The sequence below is a fragment of the Marmota marmota genome, unplaced genomic scaffold (assembly GCF_001458135.2).
Source record: "Marmota marmota marmota unplaced genomic scaffold, marMar, whole genome shotgun sequence".
Classification (NCBI taxonomy): Eukaryota; Metazoa; Chordata; class Mammalia; order Rodentia; family Sciuridae; genus Marmota; species Marmota marmota.
In genome coordinates this window covers 7,344,246-7,367,293 of record NW_025999968.1, presented here as the reverse complement: position 1 = coordinate 7,367,293, position 23,048 = coordinate 7,344,246, and the positions used below count along the sequence as shown (strand labels likewise).

The following is a 23,048-nucleotide window of genomic DNA, read 5'->3' as shown; positions in this document are numbered from 1 at the left end:
AGAGTATTTTCTTGCTAACTTCTTTGTGAGGTTCCATTCTGCCTCCTATATATCTTTTCATAAACTTGATTCAGTAGAGTGTAGGTCCTGAGGTCAGGATCCTTCTGCCTTCATTTCTGTGTCGCTGACCCTCACAGGTATTGGAGAATATTTGTTTGAAATCAGATGACTGCCTTACAGTCTCACTTTGCTTTCTAGGCCAAGAAGGAAAATCCCTGGAGCTCCTGCAATAAGAATTTGGTCGGCAAGTGTAAACTGTGGATGGTCATCACCTCCATCTTCCTGGGTCTCATTATAGTGATCATCATTGGTTTATGTCTTAGTGGAGGTAAGAGGATTTCAACGTGACCAAGTTGACACATTTTTGCTTAATGCTTGTGACCTAATCTGAAATGGAAACTGTATTCATTGCTATTTCACTACTTATGACATGAGTTGAAAATTGGTTTGGATTGAGTTGGTGGAAGATATGCATGCTTTTGTTTTTTATTATATTTTGTTGTTTGTTTTATAAACTCCAGAAGGAGTTTGGAGAGCAGTGTTTTGCCTTGAATTCTGACCATTAGATCTTGAAGATGTTTCTTATGTTTTTAATTTACACTAATTTACATGTTATTGCATCTCAGTATCTGCTTGTTTGAAAGTTCTTTTTGTTCTTATAATGTGTCCAATAAAAATAATTATCAAGTTCACTGGGTATATTCGATATATTTTTATAATGATAAAATATTGAGTAATGAATCTGAGTTTTAAAAGAACTATGGATCTATATGTCTATGAGCTGTCATTTTAACTTATTTTATAAATAACTTTATATTTGTTTTATGTCTGTATAAAAGAAAAATTATATCTTGTGAATGATATGCTTTACATATTTTCTTATTTTATTATTTATTTTGAATTAAAAAATAATACATGTTCAGTTACTGATAAAACCCATTCATATTAATAATAGTTTGTTATATTTTCTTCTAGTCTTTTTATTACTTGCATTTTAAAAATAATTTAAGATCAAGTTTTTTAAAGTTCATGGCGTACCTTTAGAATTTTAATAGTATATTAAGATAATTTTGGCAAGTCATTAGAAATTTTCTGTTAGCATCATGTTTTTTAAATGGTTCATGATATAGTCTTCTACACCATTTTAAAGCCTGTGAGGGCATTACCAAATTGTTATGGTTAATGATATTATTAAAATTTTTATGATGCATAAATATGTCCAATGGGCAATTAATTCTTTTTCAAAATAGGAAAGAAGACAATAGTTTTGTTTTTTTATACATGGGGTGACAGTTCTGAGGGGCACATCTAGACCTGGAATCTACCTTTGTGGGATCTGGCCTCTGTCAGCATTTGGGTGGAGTCAAGCTATGGAATGAGAGCAAAAATGGAGAGAGAGCTCTTGAGTCACTTCCCAGGGGCTTGTTAGGAATTTTCCTCAGGAGGTACATTTGCCATTCAACCTTCTGTTGTCCCCTTAATCTTCTGCCCAAGGTTTCATAGTCCCTGAAGGAATAATAAAACTTTGATGACATCAGCCAACTTCCTGCTTCTGAGTTTCTCAGGCAGGCACCTTGTCTACTTAGATATCTAAGGCATTCTTTAGGTGAGATGGATGATTCTCGGAGGCCATGAGCTGGCTTTAAGTTGGAAGAGTTAATAAGAGGTGCCAAATCTCCTCTGTCATGCTGAGGACCATAGTCTGGGTGTAATCTTTGGCCTTCTCTCTTCACATGGGCTCCCACGTGTGGATGTTGAAACTGAGGTTGAGTCACTCAGTCCTGTCCTATCCCAACTAGTTGGGGCAACCTTGGAAGTTTACTAATTTTATCCAGTAGCATCTGTGTCCTAAAACAAGGCAGATCTTGGTGATTTAATATTTAGGATTCTAAAACATAACATCCAAAAATTTGTCTCCTATTCTTAAAATTGTCTGATCTCTTCAACTCATAAAGAATAATCTGCAAAGATAGACATTACATTTCCCTCAATTTTTCTGGAGACATGAAAGATCATAGGATAGTATTCAGAGAAGAATGTTTGAACACTTGTAATTCGAACTTTCTTTTTAGTTTGATTGTAAATTTGTCTTTTAACATATGTTAATGCTATGAGAGTTTTACTTGCCATCTCAACCTTCAGGTGTTCAGGCCTGCAGAGAGAGTCATGGCAGACTAAAAAAAATCCCTTATCTAAAAGGCTTTGAATTAACAACAGGAACAACAATAAACAATAAACCTTTTCAGTTACCCATAAAACCCATTCATATTAGTAATATTTTGTTATATTTTCTTGAAGTCTTTTGCTTTCTTGCATTTAAAAAATAATTTGAGATCATTTTTTAAAAAAATAGTCTTGTAACCTACTTTTAGGATTTCAAGATTATATTGAGGTCACTTTGCCACTCAGTCAAAATTCAGGAAAGAAATTTTAGTGGGGAGAGGATAGATGCAATAGGTTAAAAAGTGATGGAACAGAGGCTCCCCTCTGTGATAGTCCCAGCCTACCCTAAAAAGCAGCTCTCTGGGAGTTCTGGGATGATAATCTGAAATACTCAGCTGCTGTCTAATTGCCAATCCATGGATATGAATCAAATACTTGCAGAACTCCCCGGTACTGGGAGGAATATGTTGTCTGGTAAAGGGTCAGTGTTGGGAAGGTAGAGGGTTGTGCTTCTGGCTGTCTGGATTCATTAAGAGACTGAGATTCCTCTGCAACTCTATTTGTCACTGGTCTCCTGCTTTTCCTCCTCCAAACCCCTTAATCTCCTGTCTCTAGGCTCTGTAATCCCCCAACAGACTGGCAGGCAGAGCTGGTGATAACTGTGCTGACACAGAACACGGCATTAAATGCACCCCAGAACAGAAGGGTAACTAGTTGGGGAGGGGACAGTGGGGTACATAGGGCACAGTGTCTAGTGGGGAGGTGACCTTAAGAAATTAAGTAAGCAATAAGACCTAGTCAGTCTTATTACTGTTGCTGATCATCTACAGACTGTGCACCCCTATTGCTTACACTGGGCTGGGCTCCCCACTCCCGCCATTGGGATGGCAGATTCAGGGTCATGGCTTAACTCAGGCATCGAGTACCTGTTGTGTACACACTGGGGAAAAGAGGCCAGTGCTCCTCCATACTGAGCTGATGCTGACATTTTTTTTAAACAGCCAATTTTATGGGCAGAGCCCAGGGAATCCTGTTGAGCGTGGAGGCCTATTTTAGACCAGCATGATAGGAAAAAATATTAATGGACTCTCTCCTCCCCCCAGGTATTAAAATTTCTTTGTGTCAAGGGTAAAGTTAAAAAAAAAAAAAAGCCTTCCTCTTTTTCTCAAAGTAATTTTGTTTCTGGATAACTTGGAGAACCAGTTAAGCATCCTCAAATGGTGGGGGCTGGGGCGTGTAGAGTTCTCCTTTCTTTACTAATTTACCCCAGTTAGGCAGAGAGAGACCCTGAGCAACTTTTTACTAATACAAAACTTAGATGGGTATTTAAAAATAGGATAACAAGTTACAGCACTCTTGGAGCCTTCAGGTAATCCCTCCCAGCATGACAGATTCCTATCTGATCCTTTCAATCTCTTAATTTGTAGGCCCTTCCATGGGAAGAAATGCTGTGGTACTGAGTTGTAAGCAGGGACTTTCTAAGTGACTCTGTGTTGAATGGATTCATTTTACCTTTCAGTTGAGAATAAGAGCTGTATATTTTGCTATCACGTGGTCCTGGCCTGTTGACTGACTGTCTTCACCGGGCAGTTCCCCCTGGAGTCTGGTGACTCATGAGGAAATCCTAGGCAGACAGCTTTAGCAAGCTCTGAGATGCAAATGTTCTTTGGGGCGGGAACATGATAGCATCTCTGTAGACCCATGACCTTGACATTTCTTTGCTTTTTCATCTGTCTTTTCTTCAAATCTCTGTTTTTTTGTTTTTTTTTTTCACCTTATCAAAACCGAATTCTTTGCGTGTTATCTTCACAGAATACGCCCGGCTTCTCTCCCAAAGACCTGCAGATATTTCCACCTTGTCAGGTTCCTTTCTACTCTTTATCTCTTCTTCAAAGCAATCTTCTACAGGCTTCTTACTACTGGGTTTAAATGTATATATATATTTTTTCTCTCTTCTTGCACTAGTGAACTTCTAGAAAGAGATTCTCTGTAGTTGGACACCGTCTCCTGCTTACTCCTAAACCTCTTCTATCTGTTGGTCCCAAATTGTTCTTCCCAAGGTCACTAGCAGTTGTCTGAACACAAAATCCAACCTTTTCATTGTCTTCTGTCCTGGATGAAGCCTTCAGTTCTGGCAACTACATTGTATTCCTCTGAATCTACAGAACACCTGGACTTTAGTTCGTTTTTGCTATTTTTGCTTTTGATCTCTCTGCCTTATGGGTCCATGAGGTTTATCTTCAACTGTTTTTGATTTTCATACTTTTTATTCTTTCTCTTAGAAATCCCAGGACATCACCCATCTCCCCTTTAGGAGGAAACTCCTAGGTGTACATCTGCACAATTTTCTTCAGTTTTGGAGATATTTTTACTAGAGATCTCTACCTAGACGTAACTACCATCGCCTCAATCATTATCCATATGAAACTACTAGTTGTTCCTTTCTCAGTGTCGGGTGCTATAATAAAATACCATGAACTTGTAAACAATAGAAGTTTATGGCTCACAGTTCTGGAGGGTGAGGAGTCATCTAAAGTGAAGGTGTCAGTGGATAGATATGGTGTCTGGTGAGAGCCCACTTTTTAGGTGGCACCTTCCAGCTGTGTACCTCCTGGTGGAAGGGATGGGACAGTGCTGGGCGGGGGCGTCATTTATAGGGGTACTAATCACTCGTGATGATTACATTGGTGATTAGGTTTCAATATTTAAATTTTGAGGGGACACAAACATTCAGACAAGAGCATGTGCTCCTCCCCAGTTCACCTGTTAGTTGTAAGGTGAATCAGGAGACCAGGTTTCCTTCAGCTATGCTCCCACCAAGGTGTGTAACTTTAGGCCAAGTCTTCAATCCTCTGGATCCACTTTCACATTCATAAAGCAGAATGATCTCCGAACCCGAGTCTATAGATCTACCTATACCCTATGACATTCTAGCTCATTGACCTGAACAAAATATGCATTTTATGTAAGCCCCAAAGTCTTCATTTAAAATTAAAAATAATAATATTTAACTCATTGGATTGATGTGAGGATTACATGAGGTAATGTCTATAAAATGTATAGCAGAGTGTTTGCACTTAATGCTTAATACACTAGCTATTTTTCGTGTGGCATATATACACAATAGAATATTACTCAGCAATAAAAGAGAATAGAATCATGACATTTTCAGGTAAATGATGGTGTTGGAGAAGATAATGCCAAGTGAAGTTAGTCAATCCCCAAAAAACAAATGCCAAATGTTTTCTCTGATATAAGGAGGCTGATTCATAGTGGGATAGGGAGGGGGAGCATGATAAGAATAGATGAACTCTAGATAAGGCAAAGAGGTGGGAGAGGAAGGGAAGGGGCAGGGGGTTAGAAATGAAGGTGGAATGTAATGGACATTAACATCCAAAGTACATGTATGAAGACAAGAATTGGTGTGAATATACTTTGTATACAACCAGAGATATGAAAAATTGTGCTCTATATGTGTAATATAAATTGTAATGCATTCTGCTGTCCAACAAATTAGAATAAAAAATTTTAAAATTGATATTTAATCTGTGGGATTGATGTGAAGATTACATGAGGTAATATCTATAAAATGTATAGCAGAGTGTTTGCACTTAATTCTTAATACAGTAGCTATTTTTCTTCCAGGTATCTAGGCTGGATATCTTGGAACCATTTTTTTCATATCTTCTGCTACATGTCTAGGCAATGACCAAATCTTATTTGTCATTCCTTGATAGTATCATGCTAGCAATTGTCCTGCATCCTGCCAGGCACTCTGCTGGATATTTTATTGGCATTGGTTCTCATCTTTACCATCACCTGCAATGCAGGGGTTGATATTTTTGTTGGAAAAACAGCTTTAGAGATTTAAGTGAATTGTTCACTGGACTAATAAATAACAGGGCTGGGGTTCAAATAGAGTCTGGCCACCTGTAAAGCCAACTCCTTCCTTGCTTTTCTCCCTCCTTTCTGACTTCCTGCTTTCCTGCCTTTTCCCACCACTCTCAGTCAAAATCAGTGCCTACTGGCCTCTCTGCTTCCAGTCTCTCCCAGTTCCATTTCATCCCACCAGTGACCACCACATTAACCTCCTGCAAATGCTAGTCTCTACTTTCTTCCTGGGAGACTTCTAACAACCCTCTATTACTCCCTGATGTCATCAGATATTTAAGGCCTCCCCTCCAGCTTCATGTTTTATATTCCACTGAAGAGCTGACATGCTTCTCCCACATACTTGTGTATGTTTTTATGAGTTTTTTAAACCTATTTTCTCTACATGGAGAGTACTGTCCAGCTTAAGTCTCATTAGTGACATTAAAAACTCTACTGACTGGGTAAGTCTGTTGTTGTTGTTAGTATTTGAATTTTGACAAACACAACTATTTAGCCAGGTCCTGATGCCGATTCATTATTTAGGTGCTACAAGTTAAGTATATGTCCTAAGAGCTAATATTGGAGACCTCTTTTTGAACTTGGCTTCTCTTTTTCATGTCCCCGAGTTTGGCAGTTATTAGAATCTCTGATCTATCCTCCAGTGTCACCTAGTTCCTTTCTGAGGCACTGATGTCTGCTACAGAAATCTATTTGGTGGGTATAGAGCTATCTACTGCATGAGGAAATATTTATAACAGTGAAAGCTGAAAACACCAAATGTCATATTTAAGAAAGTGCATGACCCTATTTTGAGCATTATGAAGCCATTAAAATAGTCTTTGCAAGGACTTTCATGCACATGGGGAATGACTTTGCCTATGTTAGCAACAACAGAAGAACCAAGATAAATGAGCAACCATAGCACACACAACAAAAAGCAGGATGTAAATAACCTACTCATTAAAATTTCAAATATACAATAGAAAATGTGGGGATTAGATAACTAGGTTTTTTTTTTTTTTTGCCTTTTTACAAAAATTTCCTATTATTTGCAAATTTTCCATTACGAGGGCCCAACTTTTATTGTCAAGTAAAATAAAACATGGTTTATAATAAATAAAGATGTGGGGATAATTCTGTTTGGAGTTGCCAAAATTCATTCCTGGATTCAGTGATTTTTTTTTTTAGGATTTCACAGGACTCAGCATATAGTTGAACTAATGACTATGATTTAGTATAGCAACATGGTACCTTGAATTAAAAAGATTTATTACAGTGAACTCTAGAGGAAGCTAGGTGCAAGCCCGAAAGATTTCTCTCCCAGTTGTGTTGCACGGGACCTGCTTACTTAGAGCAATAGGTTATGTATGCATGTGAAGTGTGGTCTACTTAGACCGCCTGGATCTCGTTAGACATTCAGTGCCCAGAGTTTTCACTGAGAGTTGATCACGTAGGCAGTCTCCGCTAAGCATGTGCAAAATCTCCAGACTCCAGAAAGAAAAGAGATGTCAGCCACATTGTTCATACAAACATTTGAGGCACAGTGGGCCTCTCTTAGCCAGGATGTAGGAACCTTCCCCCAATCGGAATTCCCAGACACCAGCCAGGAGCCAACTCTGAGCATTCCTTGGCAGGTGAGCCACCCCCAGGCCTGCTGTGTTAACTCTTCACATCCCTTGCTCCTGAGGCATCACAGTTTTTAATTCCATCAGGGAGCAAGTCCCAGGATTCTTGCTTTTACCTGCTCTCTCATAAACACTGAACTTCTTCCAAGACAGCTTTTCCAAGTCCAGTAAAAGAGACTCATTTTGTTATGTTTGAAGCATGGGGTTTGAGGGGAGCATTTATGAGCACTTGGTTCTTCCCACCCACGCCTTTCTCAGGGGCAGAGTGGTGGTCCCTTGTGTGGGGCCAGCTGGTGAGGCTGGCATGGATTCCGTGCATAGCGTAATGACTACCTGAGTGCCAACTTCTGACTCCTGATTTTGTGTGTGTGTGTGTTGTGTTTTTTCCTTCGGCTCTACTTAAAAATCAATTAGTTAGCCTTCATTAGGATGCAGGCAACACAGAGCTCATTGTCCCAGAAACTTAACTCCTGTTGGCCCCGGGGCTCAGTTTGGCTTTGCTTCTGCAAATAGAGTGCGTCAACCTTCCTCTCCTGTGGGACCCTAGCTAGAGCGATGACTTCATGGGCACTGTCTGCTGGGAAGACTTTAAGACTTGGGCTCACACACTCATTTTCTAGTGTCTCCTCCATTCTTGTGCCTGATATCACTTCCTCTTGATCTCTGATAACACAGCACTGGATGAGGGTTCAATGAAGTTGGTTGCTATGACTTCCTGTGTCCTAGCACCCCCTGCCATCTCCCAGCACCAGCCTACATCTCTGTACCTAATGAAGTTTACATTCTTTCCACTTCTTTCCGTTGGCTCTTCCTCCAGTCTGTATTTGATGGTCTCTTAAACCTCTTTGGGCATAAAACAAATCAACCTTTTATTGTAACAGAAGCAAGCTCCTGTTTTTTTATTCTTCAGAGAAAGCATTTCTGGTGTTTAGCTTTATCCTTTGTAAGTATTCATTGTTATGTTTAAGTGTAGCAGGCAACAGAATCAGTGTTTATTATTTTAGTCATGTATTTACTTCTCTTTTTTTAAATTTTTATCCCCTCCTCTCTTTAGTAACTTATATTGATGAAGATGAAAATGAAATATTTGAGTTATCATCAAACAAAACATTCTTCATCATGCTCAAGATTCCAGAAGAGTGCATTACAGAAGAGGAATTGCCTCACCTGCTCACTAAAAGGGTAATTATGCCTTACACATTACTCACTGAATTCTTAACATTAGAGTCTGAACTCTGCTAGCATAGCTGGCATAGAACTTTAGAGTAAGGAGCTATAATTCTTTGAATTTTGGTAGAAAAGGATGCTTAGAAATGCATTTTATGTGGTGCAAAGCTAGAGGGCAGAGCTCTAGCCTCCAGCTGCATCTTGGAGAACAGCTCAAGTCCTGTATTTGATCCAACTTGTAGTGCTCATTGAAGATCTATACTGTGCTCGCAACATATCACGTGCCAGGGCCACATGGTCTGTGCCCTCAATGAGCTCACAGTCTAAGCAGAGGAAGTGATTAAATTGATACAAAACCCTGAGGTATGTTCTATTATTGAGATATGCACAGTGTGCTTTAGCACCACAAAAGAGGGGCAGGTATACAACCAGAGGCGAGGTTAGAGGTGTGTAAGCCTCTTAGAGGAGGTGATTCTTAGGATGAGTTTTGAAATACAAGGTAAGAATGTTCTAGGTAGAAGAGCTCAGGACCTTGAGAATCTGCACAGTGGTTACTGTGTCTGCTGTGTGCAGAGGACTCTGGGAGAAGCTGAGGAGGAAGGGAGGGGTCAGATCATGAACTTTTCCTGGTCTTTTGTAAGGCACTGAAAGACGTTAATCAGCAGACTGACTTGGTCAGATTTTCATTCTAGTCTTTCTGTGTGATGAGGGAGAAAGATTCCAGGAAGAGAACAGTGAGAAGGTCTTGTAGCCAGTCAGTTGAGAAATGAGGGAGGTTTGAGTTAGGGCAGTGTGAGGAGGAATGAGGAGGATTCTAGAGAGATCTAAGAGGTATCCTCACTTAACAAGACTGAATGGATTAGATAGGAGGGGGGGGGGGGAGCTGATTCCCATCTCCTGGTTGGGAGGTTGGGTAGATGGATGGCGGCTTCATTTATGGGGTAGGAACCAGGGTTGGTTGGGGCATTCTCGGCCATCCTGTCAAAGACCCACAGTTCACAATCTGACCCACAGTTTTTTAAAAAAATGTTAATTGGCTTTATTTTTAATTCTAGAATTGGGAAAGATTTCATTCCATAAAAACTAGAATAAGTGCTTTAGTGGTCTGAGCAAAAGTGGTAGGTTTTATAGGCTGACAAGGGCTTGAAGAAACCAAAAACAAAAATGGATCTATCATTTCAAAATTACTTTCCTGATAAGGTGAGGACACAGAGGTAGAACAATAGGAAAATATCTGATTGGTTAGCATCAGATTACTTCAAGTTACCCTTTTTGTGTGTGGGTTAGGATTAATGCTAAGGTGGAGGGAACTTCATTATTATGTTAATTGAAACTGGTCTGTTTGGGAAATTTAATTATCTCTCTAATCTGGATTTCACAGAGGTCAGATACTAACAGTCTAGTTTCGGCTTGGTGACCTGAATGACACACTATTTTGATTTTAGCCTGGTATATGCAGGAGCTTAGCTCAAAACAATGGCGTCCTGTAACTTTATTTAAGAATTCCCCTCTTTTGTCAGGGTTACACCTAAATGAGAGTGTGATAAAAACTGAGGGCATGAGCACTCTCAGCTGTCATCATTTTGGGCTCTGGTCTCAACACACCATCTATTGATTGTGGTAATCTCATGATCACAGACTTCTTTAAATTTTTGTCATTCCAGCCAAAGAGAAAGCATTTGATGTTCAATAGATAACTGTATGCAAATATTTTAAACTTTTGAGATGATGTAAAACATCAGAAGGACTGCTATTATGACTATCAGAAAGATAATCCATGAGTTTGAAGTATGCTCCTTAGCCAGGGTCCACGTAAACCAAACCAATTAAAATGAAGTAGATCAAAGAATGAGACAGAGGAGGAATCTACCTATCTGTCTAAATCAAGTAGCCTATTTGTTCAGTTTTGCAATTGGATCTCTTTGATATCCAATGTGTATCTATGTGTATTAGGAAGTATAAGTAATTGTACAGATTCCTGTTTGCTCAGGCAGTAGCATCAATTCTGTCACCTAGCATCCCAGGATGGGTTACATTATAGCAGAGAGTGCCAACTCTAAGAGAGACCACTAGGACAATTTGAACAAATGGTTGCATTAGGGATGTTGCTAAAGTTACCCATTTGATAGACAAAGAATCTTTTAGGACCTGGGTTTGTGTTTGATATGGCAGATCCAACATTGTTAAGTTACTCATAAAGCTACTGATTATGAAATTCAGACCATAACATTATCCTGCAAAGTGAAAGAGATTGGCATGAACAAGGAGAAATTAAGAGGGTCTTGAAATATCTTCGGAAAACTTGCCTACAGCATGATATCAACTTCTACTCCCACTTTGCAGTCTAATTGTCTCTGATTGGGAACATCGGATGTTTTGGTGGACTCTGTGTGGCCGTGTTAGTCTACTTTGTGTTACGATAGCCAGATACTTGAGATAATCAACTTATAAGAAGGCAAGGTTTATTCTGGTGCACAGTTTCAGAGGTTTTAGCCCATTGCTTTTGGGCCTGTGGCTACACAGTATACCATTATAAGGAGTGTGTGGCAGAAAGGGGGGGGGCAGGGGAAAGGGAGGGAGAGAAAAGGGGTACCTAAGTCCCCCTCAAGAACATGCCCTCAATTACCTAACTTCCTTCCACTAGGTCCCACCTTAAAGGTACCTCCGCCTCTCTGTAGTGCTATAGGCAGTGTTTAAAGCCTTTAACACCTGGGCCTTGGGGGACATACCATAGCAGTGGCCTATATATCAGACACAAGACTTGTCCCTTGAAATTTATATCAAGTTGCCCAGCGCCAAACTATCAAGTTTCATTTTGTTCTTAGTTGGAGAGTGATAGCTAAATCCTACAGAAACCTAGGAAAATTCAGAATCCAGTCCAGTTTACAAGTAGATCATAAAAAGCAATGAACAGGGCTACAATCAAATAACAGGTCTGTAATGATTTTCTCCTGAAATGTAACTTTTTTTCTATATAATCACCCTCAATGTCTTTTTAATCAAAGACAATTGTGGTAGGACCAATTTGTTTGCAGAATGGGTCTAGTCTAATTGTTTGTATAAATATATCTAGAATAACCATAGAGGCTCTTTTACAATTGGTTTTATTGTACATTTGACGAGGAATATCTGATTGGACTTTTAAAAACCTCCAGGTTAGGAAGCCCAACCAAGGAAGACTTCAGACTATCTGTACAGACTATCTGTACCTAACAGTAGCACATAGTATCTTGAGGTTCCTGGGCTTGTCAGCGAGTGACAGCTTTTACTCACTCACTGTAAGTCTGGGGACCTTTCAAGCCAGGCATTCCAAGCACATTCCTAAATATGACATCCTGATCAAAGCCAGTATTTCCAATTGTATCCTGTCATAAAGAGATTAGATTTTTATTGAACTTATAAAATAACCATGTTCTCATAAATGTAAGAATATTCACAAATAGTTTCAATATTTGTTCATAAAATGAATCTTTGCCAGGTTGCAATAAACTTATAGATAACCTAAAAGAAAAAGTTTCCTTAAGTCTGAATTTTTACTAGTTACCTTTAAAACTGCAACTTTCTCCAGTGACTTCTTGGCCAGTCACTACAAATGAAAACTCAAAGGCTCTCTCACAACACAAACTAACCCTGGCACCCTAAGAGCCAAAGGAGGTCCATGACAAAAAGAGCAGAATCTGGTCTGAGAGGAAGGTAGAGGGCACCCCCAGGACACCAATGGCACCTTTTTGCATTCCTCAAGGGGTTTCCAGAGTTATCAACAGTCTCCTCCTGGTCCCATTTTATAGTTGCTAGATCTGTCAAAGGACAAAATTGCAACAATTTAGTTTAAGATCTCAATTGGCTGTATTTTCACTTCTTGTATTAGGCCATATTTTATTCCATAAAACAGAATAAGTGTCTTCTGGAAGTGTTTTGATTAAAAAAAATCCAATCAAGACCAACCTGCCCTCTATGATTCTGTTCTACCATGGCCAGATGGAATGGAGAGAGTCCTCTTTATCTGTTTTCCATTTGATTCCTGCAGAAGCTTCTAAAGAGGCAACTCCATCTAGATTGTGTCAGAACAACTGCATGAGATTGAATTGTTTCTTTTATCACAGGAGTTTGTGTGTGTGTAATGATTATTCCAGGTTTCTTTTTCTCCTTCTTCTTCCATGTTAATATCTGTTATCTGTGATTCCCTTTTGTCTTTTCTTCCCACTTTCTTCCCAGAGCAGTTATTGAGTGAATAGCTTTTTGCTACTTTCCCCTGGCTTCCTATTTTCATGGAGTGGCTTTGCATTTGCCTAGCAGAAATAAAATGTCAGCAACCACATGATACAGACTGGACTCTGTGTCAAAGGAACTAGATGTTACTTTTGCACTTTAGATCTGAATCTCCTGAACAGAGCCAAAAAAAAAAAAAAAAAAAAAAAAAAAATCAGTAAATTCTCCAGATACTTTTTAGCTCATCATCATGCATTGGCAAGGAAACAGGGCTTGGCACTCAGAGCGGAGGCAAATATAGACTGCTTTGAGCCAGTTCCCTCTGAAAAATGAAAATCACCACACTTGCCGTGTCTCAAAGGGTATAAAATGAAATTGCACAAAAAGAACTCCAAAAAACTTTCTTTTAGATTTATCTGATTTGCAGATGACAGAAGTAACATATAGGGAGGTAAAAGACTCCTGCCCCCACTTTCCAACCCAAAGACTCAGGAACAAAAAATAGGAACTTTAAGATATTACTGACTTATTGTCAGGTCTATAACTATCTCTTCCATTAGGCCAAATTCCAGAAGTTCCTAAATATGGATGGTAAACGGAAATGAGTATTTGTACAGGAAAAATGAACTTTTTCTCTATGCTCCCATTTAGTGCAGAACACTTCTCTGGGAGCTTTTTCCCACACCAAACTATCCTCCGCTATCTACCTGAAATTAGGATAGGCCCCACATATTAAGTACTCAATCTCAAGACTTCCCTTATTTCAGATGCCAATCACGCATCCAGGTTGTCATCTGGGCTTCTGATCAACTGGCTATAACTCAGAGGTTCCCACTACTCCTCCTTTCTAGAAAAACTTACAGAACTCAGCGAGTTCAGTTTACTGGTTTTTATAAAGAATACAGATTAAAAGCCAGAGGAGGGCAGCTATGTGGGAAGAGGTGCGGAGCCCTCCTCTCCTGCAGGCCACCCTCCCAGAATATGGATGTTTAACTGCCCAAAAGTTCTCCAACTCTGGGTTTTAGGGATTTTTATGGAGTCTTCGACCCACAGGCATAATGGATTATTTAATCACTCTTTAGCCCTACTCTGTCCATATGGTGGGGAAGGTACTGAGAGTTCCACGCTTTTACCCTGGCTTGGTGTTTCCGGTGACCTGCCTCCAATCAGATGCTCGCCAAGAGTCACCTCACTAGAACAGAAGATGCTCCTACCACCCAGGAGATTCCAAGGTGTTTAGGAGCTGAGACTGAAGAACAAAGATTAGAATAAGAGATGGACCAGCATCCCTATTACCAGGTCATCATGGGGTTTTAGGAACTCTGTGCCAGGAACTGGGGACAGATGCCACACTTGCATTCTTTATTATGTCCCAGTATGTTGGAAAGTGATACCATTGCCCTTGCTTTTCTTAACAGTTTTTCTGGGCCTTCTAATATCCCATTGCCGGTTTTCTTCCCTCAAAGTTGGGGCTGTTATGCTGCTTAAGGCCACCTGCTGCTCATGTGGTGCACTGCATCCTCCTGGGCGTGGTTGGGACTAGCAATGGTGCTCTAATAACCTAGAGAAGGCACCCAGGGGTGATTCCTCTTAGCCATGGAGTCAGACTCTCCTAATTAGCTCACTGGTCTCCTAGTTCTGTTGGTACCAAGCCTCATAGGAACAGAGTGGGGGACACTTGAATAAGGGCTGGGGAAGCCTCTATTCCATTTCTTTGGGCCCAGATTGGACAGTGTAACTAACAACTCCTCAAATGTAAATATGCCCTAAATATAGAAGGAGACTGTATCAGCAAAAAGAATCTTAGTGTGAACACTAGCAGTAGATGGCTAGAACACTTAAAAATTTTTGCAGTGGTGCACACCTGTAATTCTAGAACTTGGGAGGCTGAGACAAGTTGGAGGTCAGCCTCAGCAACTTAGTAAAACTATCTCAAAATAAAAAAAAAAGTGAAAGGACTGGGGATGTAGCTTAGTGGTAAAGAGCCCCTGGGTTCAATTCCCAGTACAAAAAAAAATTGTAGGAGTCTACTATGTACAAAGCATAGTACTAGACCCTAGAAATTAGCATAGGAAGGAGATGGTGGGGAGAGAGAACAGAGAAAACTAGAAGAAATGATAGACATAACCCTTCTCATAGGAAACTCAAACCAAAAAGAAGAAACATTATAATTGTTTGATATTGCTAATATTTTTAGTGCTTTATAGCATCCTCACTCTCCTCCTGTCTTTCATTCTATTTAGCATCCCTGCTAAAGCTGCTTTCCTAGTTCCCGAGTTTTCTGATGACTGGCTCAACAGCCACCTCCTGTGAGCTCCAGAACCATAAAACAGTCATTCCCCCAGTGTCACTAGGGCATCGTTTCTTCCCACCCTGATATTCAGGAGCCACTCTCCCACATTGATTAAGCCTCTCTGGGTAGTAAGGTCAAATGTGACAAAGCTGAGATTTTGTGTCTGCCCATATGATTGAATTTTGCCTTTACCATTCGGTAGCAGAGTGAGGAGGTACTATTGGTTTCTTAATATCTTGGAAGGCTGGTTTCTTAACCTGCAAAAAGGGGAGATGTATTAATGTCTGTTAAGTCAGGTTCTTATAAATAATTTGGAAATAATTTGAAGAAGATTTACATGGCAAAGCTTTATTGTCTTCTGTTCCTGAGATGTCTCTGGGATGTGACCATTAGACAGTATTAGCAAGATTAGAAAGGTACAAATAGTCAATGTTTGCAATAGCTAAATTATGGAATCAACCCAGATGCCCATCATTAGGTGAATGGATTAAGAAATTGTGTTGAGCTCTGCACACAATGGAGCTCTACTCAGCCATAAAAAGAATGAAATTATGGCATTTTCCCATAAAGGGACAGAAATAGAGAATATCATGCTAAGCCAAACTCAGAAAATCAAAGATTGAATGTTTTCTCTCATATGCAGAAGCTGGAGTAAAATAAAGGAAAGCGGGATGGAAGAGTAAGATTACACAAGGAACCAATCAAAGACAAATTAATAGATGAGCGAAAGGAACCAATCAAAGACAAATTAATAGATGAGGGAAAGGAAGTCTAGTGAGAGAAACAAAAGAAGGGGGGGTGGAAGGAAAAGGGGGAAGGAAAAGGGAGGATCATGAGTTGAAATCCATTTCCATGCGTGTATGAGTTTGTTGAGATGAATCCAACTGCTATGTATAACCATTAAGCTCTAATTTAAAAAAATTAAAAACAACACACTGCAAATGTTCTAATCTGTGCTTAATGAGCGACTGAGTTGTCACCGTGTGAATTAGATGGGAGAGTGCTGTCAAGCACAGCCTCCTTGTGATCTCACTGGAATTGGATAGGAGACTGGTGAGCTCCTGATTGGGCACAGCTGCTTTGTGTCTTCTGATGCTTGTTATTGGATAAAGTAACAGGTACTGAGCCTTCACGGTGCAGCTGGGCAAGCCTTGTTCAGCACAGTTGTACCACTAGATGCTGGCGAGATTTCCCAAACAATGCCTGTGCTGAAATCAGGCTGGGAGGAGAGGGTCTGGTGGTGCTCTTAGATACTTGGCTGTAGTCTCACTCCAACCCCAGGGGCAGGTGCCTGCCGGGAGTGTAGCCAGACTTCAGTACAGTCCTGATTTATGTTAGAACTAATCTGCTAGAGACCAAGGTGTTTAACCTTCCAGTGTAAATTTAGAAGGAATGCAAGGTACATGGGTTCAGCTGCATGTTCTCCTAATTGTGAGGTTAGGATTAGTATCTCCGATACATGATGAAAAGACTAATCAAAGCCTGGGAAAAGATTCTGTAACATACTATCAACAGCACATATCCATAACATAAAGCTAACCACTTTAGGGAGACAAGAAAAAGATAGGAAAAGAAACTGACTAATGAGCCATTCAGAGTGAAACACAGTAAAACAGACTCACTATAAGAAAATCAGAATACACAATATGAAACAACAATTTTTTATTCCTTAAATTGGAAAAATTTAAAAGTTTGGAAAGAATGTGGGAAAGGAATCATGTGTACATTGCGGGGAGAAGAGTAAAATGAAAGCAATTTGGCAAGATTTATTTTGATTCAGCAATTCCATTTCTTGGTATATAGCCCAGAGAAACTATTACATGTGCAGCTGGGCATGCCTTACATGTACAAAGAGAGATGAACAGAAACGTTTAAGGACAATTGCTTGAGCATACTTTGTAATAAGGGAAAAAATCAGAAGCAATGAACATGACCATCAGTAGAACAGATATATTGGTATAATCCTGTGATGGAATCTACCCAGGAGTTAGACTAAATGCCTTCATTGAGATGTACCTGACAAATAAATCTCAAATGTAATTTTTTTGTGGAAAAAATAAAAGAAGAAAAGAAAAAGCAAGTTTTAAGCTGGGTGTGGTGGTGCACACCTGTAGTTCCAGCTACTCTGGAACTGAAGTAGGAGGATCACTTGAGTTTGAGATCAAACTGGGCAATAGAGAGAGAACACATCTTAAAACAAGCAAACAAACAAACAAACAACAACAACAACAAAAATCAGGGCTGGGGTGTAACTTAGAGGCAGAGCATTTGCATGAGGCCCTGAGTTCCATACCAACAAAGGGGTGGGAGGAATCAGATCTTAGAAGATTGTGTAGAATATGGTTCCTCTTATTCGAATAAAAGCACAAATTAAAACATATATTCTTATTACATAAGGATGTAAGGAAGTACTAATTTAAAGAAACATGCAAGGAAAAGTTGTTAGGATTCTCTTTAGCACTAGGGGAGAGAGGAGGGAAAAATTGAATAGGGTGTAGAAGTCACTTAAGCCCTATTTTGTTTCCCAAAATAAAGGTCTGAACTCAATAATGACAGTCCCTAATTTACAATGGTTTCTCTTCCGATTTTCTTACTCTATGATGGTGTGCAAGCACGCTCATACACCCATTCTGTACTCTCAGTATAGTATTCAATTAATTCTATGAGACATTCAACACTTTCTTATACAATAGACATGTGTTAGATGATTCTGCCCAACTGCAGGCCAATCTGAGTGTTCTGAGAACAGTGCAGGTAGACAAGGCTCAGCTTTGTATTGTATAGGTGTACTAAATGCATTTTTTAACTTTTTATATTTTCAGCTTACAATGGATTTTATCAGGATAGAAGCCCATCATAAATTAAGGGGCATCTGTGTAGCACAATATAAGGCATAAGATCTAGGAGGTGGAACACAGGTCAGAATTTTTTCTCATGTTTGCAGTATTTCATGTATAAAATAAAACCTCCACATCTTTGCCACTCCCCAATTTATCCCTTTGTGCAGGGGGCAATGCTACACCTGTGGCCCATCACAGCCATTGCTCCTTGCAATGTAGCTCTGCAGAAGGGAGAAAGAAGCCCTTGGCCAGTGACATTCCCAGTGCTGAGTGGCCCATGCTGATGCACCCCCAATCCCACCTTGGGATTTTCTCTCTTTCCCATGGTCCTTGGGGACTGTGTGGGCTCTTGCTGTGACCACTGGCCATCTTCATCACTCAGGCCATAGGATGTCATCACTGCTCATGAGAGGAGTTTAGAATTCCAGTGGAGTCACTTGGGCCTGGTCAGCGAGGCTCTTTTAAGTGAGTGCTAACTCCAGCCTTTGTTCGTGATAGGCTAGCACCTTCCCTTTCTCAGCCCAGATAGGTTGATTCCTAGGGTGGAATCTCTCATCTAGAGGTAGTTTTGTTTTGTCCAGTGATGCGGAAGATAATCATCAATAATGTTATTTTCTTTCTGTTTGATTAGCTTGAAGACGTGTACAGTAAATCTCCATCTCTGAGTCGTTATTTCACTTCAGTTGAAATAGTGGACTTCAGGTAAGAGTGTGCAGCATAACATTATGATCTCTTTCTCTTGCCTCTCTGGCTCACCCCAGGTACCCTGTACCTACGAGGACTTCCCTGAGCCTCAGAGCAGGAAGGGAACCAATAACAGAATCTTCAAGTGACACAACTTCCTTGGGCATCAACTAGCTCAATTCTTTAATTTTACAAACGAGAAAAAGGAAGCCCAGATTAATTATGTAACTCAACTAGGTCACATGGAGAGGGGAAAAACCAGTCCCGGATAAACCATTTCTACTTAAATGTGGATGCACAAGTAAATTAAGAGTAGAAAGAGAAATAGATCTCAGATAGTGATGTGATGGAAATGATATAATCCATATGCCGGATTTCTCCTTTGAAGAGCACAATACAGGAGTAGATTCTCCTTGTGTAATTTAAAAACATAACTTTTACAGGATAAGTCAACCTATGCCTCTTTTCTCCTGCACTACTACCAATAATTAATCATACCCCCTTCTACAAAATTAGCCACTATTAATAGTTTGTTGTGATTTTTATGCATGTGTATTTATTACATATACTACACATGTGTATACACTTTTTTTATTTTTCAATTTCCCCCTGATCTTTAATATGCTTGGAATGTAGTCAAAAGGGTCTAGGTTCGTAGAGGTCATTTTACTTGGACTTTATATCATTAAGACTATTGGAAATAATTTGAAGAAGATTTAATGGCAAAGCTTTATTGTCTTCTGTTCCTGAGATGTCTCTGGGATGTGACCATCAAAGGATATATTACATATTGAGATCTCCCTCTAAAACCAGACATTTTCCAAACTGTAATATTAGGATACCTGGGAGAGGAAGCATCTAAAGCCAGTGGTAACACCATGGGGTTGGGCCGAAATGGATCTGAAGTATGCAAACCTAGGTGGTGTCAGACTGCCTTCTCTCTTTCTTAATTGTCCCCCAAGTCACATGCTGCTTAATGTTGCCATCCTTGACATTGTTCCCTTTAATCATAAACCACTGGTACTAAATGCCAATAGAAAAGGGAGAGATATATAATCAGACCCAGCATGCTTTCCTCCATCCCCTTGACCCCACTTGCAATTCAAAGATTGAAGCAACGCTGGGAGAGAAAAGACCCTCACACAGCCTTCAGGAATCTAGCTCTATGTTATGGGTCCAGAGGAGCTGGGACCATATAATCAGAGTAAAGATAGACAGTGAGGAAAACCCATCAAAAAAACCGAGTAAAACATGACCTGAAATCTAGCCAAGACTTGGTGTTAGAGAATCTGTCATTGAACATTATCTGGGGTATAACTAATTTGAAAAAAAGAAAGAAAAAAGAAATAAAGTTGTTTGGGGGAAAAAAGCTTAAGTATTTTTGTATTTTAGATTTAAAAATTATCTTTGAAAAGCATGTTTGTTTTTTCTAAAGCCAGGAAAAGTTTCTAAAATGTTGAAATGAGACACAAAAGCCATTGCTTCTAAAAGGACGCTATTGCACACGGGCAAGAGACAGCCACTTCCCTGACTTATGCATTCATGTCTCTGGGGTTTCCTGACCTCAGTCAAGGTTGATCCAGCAGGCATCTGGAAAATGTCCTTTGGCTTATCAGCTGCTAGACGCACTCCAGAGGTGGGTGGGCTGCTGGGGCAGAACTCACAGGATTCACTGCTTTCTTGAAAATTCTCCCCTCAAAATGCAGCCTAGTTTAAGTTCACCTAGTTGCCTGACATGGGGGACGAGGATGGGCTAGCCAGGCTGGTTTAGGCAGTCCAAATTTCCATTCAGCTGGTCTTCTGAAATTCCGCCTCTGGACCTTTTCATTAGCCCTCTCAAGTCCTTGCCCACGGCATGCAAGGTGGCTTTCTGTCAAGGTGCTGACCACCATTAACCATAATTAAAGGGCAGAGATCAGAGGATAAGTAATGGCGCTTGCAAATTAGGGTAGATGGATTAGAGTTTGCAAGTGCATATTTCAGCCTGACTTGAGTGACACTCTTGAAACTGTCTTCTTCAGAGTTCCAATTCTGTCTTATTAATTTCATCTACAGGGTTTGGCGCTCTACTTGGCCGTAGTAGAGTTTACAGACTGAATTTTCAGCCACTTTATGAAATGTTTCAATTATTGGCTGGTTTAACCTCTGGCCACAAGAGGGAGCTCTCTGCCTGTCCTTAGCAAGGACGGTAGCTGATTCATGCTGGTGGGATTCGAATGTCTTTAAACTTGCACTAGAGTAATAGTCTCAGCTGTGACCACCTACTAATTATTTTATTGCATAATGTAGGTCATCGTGAACCAAACAATGAGAATAACTGTGAAAACCCTAAATGTTGAATCAGAGTCAAAGAGCAGCATAAGCTACTAATTAACTGAGGATAGACCTATGATTAATTTTATTCTGAAAATGGGAAAAATATGTTCTAGGAAGATGAAAGAATTAGGATTTCCTCTTCATTGGAGTTTCCTCAGGAAATCTTGGTCATCCTGCTTTAGGGGTCTCTGGAACTGAAAAAGGAACAGAAAAAAAATAATCCAACTTTGGGGACAAACACAGGCGGTATGGTTCTCTGCTGGTGCACAAGGCAGCCTAGTGGTTCAGGGGTCCTGCACTCAGCCAGTGGTAGGTAGCTATGGGCCTTACCTTAAACACTTTTATAAGTTTAATAAAGAGCATGTTAAACTGAATAACTCTAACCCTCACTTGGGGGGGTAGCATTGAGAATGGGCAGGTGGAAATACGCAAGGAGCGGAGACCAGGCTTCCTGACTTGCCTCAGAGGGTGGAAGGCTGCTATTGGGACAGAGGACATGCCAGCATATTCTTTAACTGTAGGCCGTGTCTCTCCCTTCAATGGCCTCTGCCAGTGTACTCTGAGGGATGAGTACTAGGTGGAGGGAGGAGGCTGTGATCACATTTTCTTTTTTTAAAAAATTTGTTCTCATTAGTTATACATGACAGCAGAATGCATTTTGATTCATTGTACACAAATGGAGCACAGCTTTTCATTTCTCTGGTTGTACACAATGTAGAGTACACCATATGAGTAGTCATACATGTGCTTAGGGTAAATGATGTTCATTTCATTCCACAATCTTTCCTGTCCCCATGCCTACTCCCCTCCTCTCCTTCCCCTTTGCCCAATCAAAGTTCCATTCCACACCCCACACCCTCCCCTCCCCACCCCCCCCACCATTATGGTTCAGCATTCACTTATCAGAGAGAACATTCGGCCTTTTGGTTTTGGGGGATTGGCTTACTTTACTTAGCATGATATTCTCCAACTCCATCGATTTACCTAATCCATTTACCAAATGTCCTAATTTTATTCTCTTTTAATGTTGAATAATATTCCTTTGTGTATATATACCACAGTTTCTTTATCCATTCATCTACTGAAGGGCATCTAGGTTGCTTCCACAGTTTAGCTATTGTGAATCGAGCTGCTGTAAACATTGATGTAGCTGTGCCACTATAGTATGCTGATTTTAAGTCCTTTGGGTATCACACTTTCTGTGATGGGTCTAGGGAAGATTTTTCTAGGATAGTACATTCTCTCAGGACAGTACACACTTTGCTATTGTTTAGAGGAAGAAGATGAAGAACTAAACACATATTGTTGATAAGGTGGATTTCCCGAATTTCAGTGTGATTCTGCTTGTGTCTTACTGTCTCTGGTTTGGCTTTCAGTGGTGAAAACGCCACAGCAACCTACCACCTGCAGTTTGGGGTTCCGTGGGAAGATGACGACTTTATGAAGTACATGATGAGTGAGGAGCTTGTACTGGGAGTTTTGCTACAGGATTTCTATGATCAGAGTGTATCTCATTGTGAGAGTCTGGGGCTTGATCCAGCATCTCTCTTGCTCTATGGTAAGTAGAAAAGAAGTCAGAATCGGGATGGTAGGTGAACAGTTTGGGGGCAGGTGGTTTGGTTTGGCCATTGTAGTAGCTTTTAGTGTACAAACCACCCATCCATTCACTCCTCCATGCAGCCGGTATTGCTTCTGTGTGGGAATGTTCCACATTGTGGATGGAGGTCAGTCCCTGCCCTCCATAAGCTGACAGCATAGTTGGAAAAAATTACAGAAAAAATAAACCATGAAGAGAACCATGCTGTTGAACACAGGAGCTGTCTGTGTGTTCTGCCAGGGTCTCCATCAGCACCTCCAGCTCAGCCAAGTCCCATCATT

At 40.2% G+C, this 23,048-nt stretch overlaps 1 protein-coding gene across 1 annotated transcript in view; it reads left to right on the top strand.

Moving 5' to 3' along the window:
* Positions 1–23,048, top strand: part of CUNH3orf52 (chromosome unknown C3orf52 homolog) — a 33,353-nt gene that overhangs the window by 8,406 nt on the left and 1,899 nt on the right. The window contains exons 2-5 of the mRNA XM_015478531.2: positions 199–328; positions 8,716–8,843; positions 18,802–18,872; positions 22,547–22,728. Of these exons, the coding sequence (XP_015334017.1) occupies positions 199–328; positions 8,716–8,843; positions 18,802–18,872; positions 22,547–22,728 (511 nt within the window). The remainder of the gene's footprint in view (positions 1–198; positions 329–8,715; positions 8,844–18,801; positions 18,873–22,546; positions 22,729–23,048) is intronic.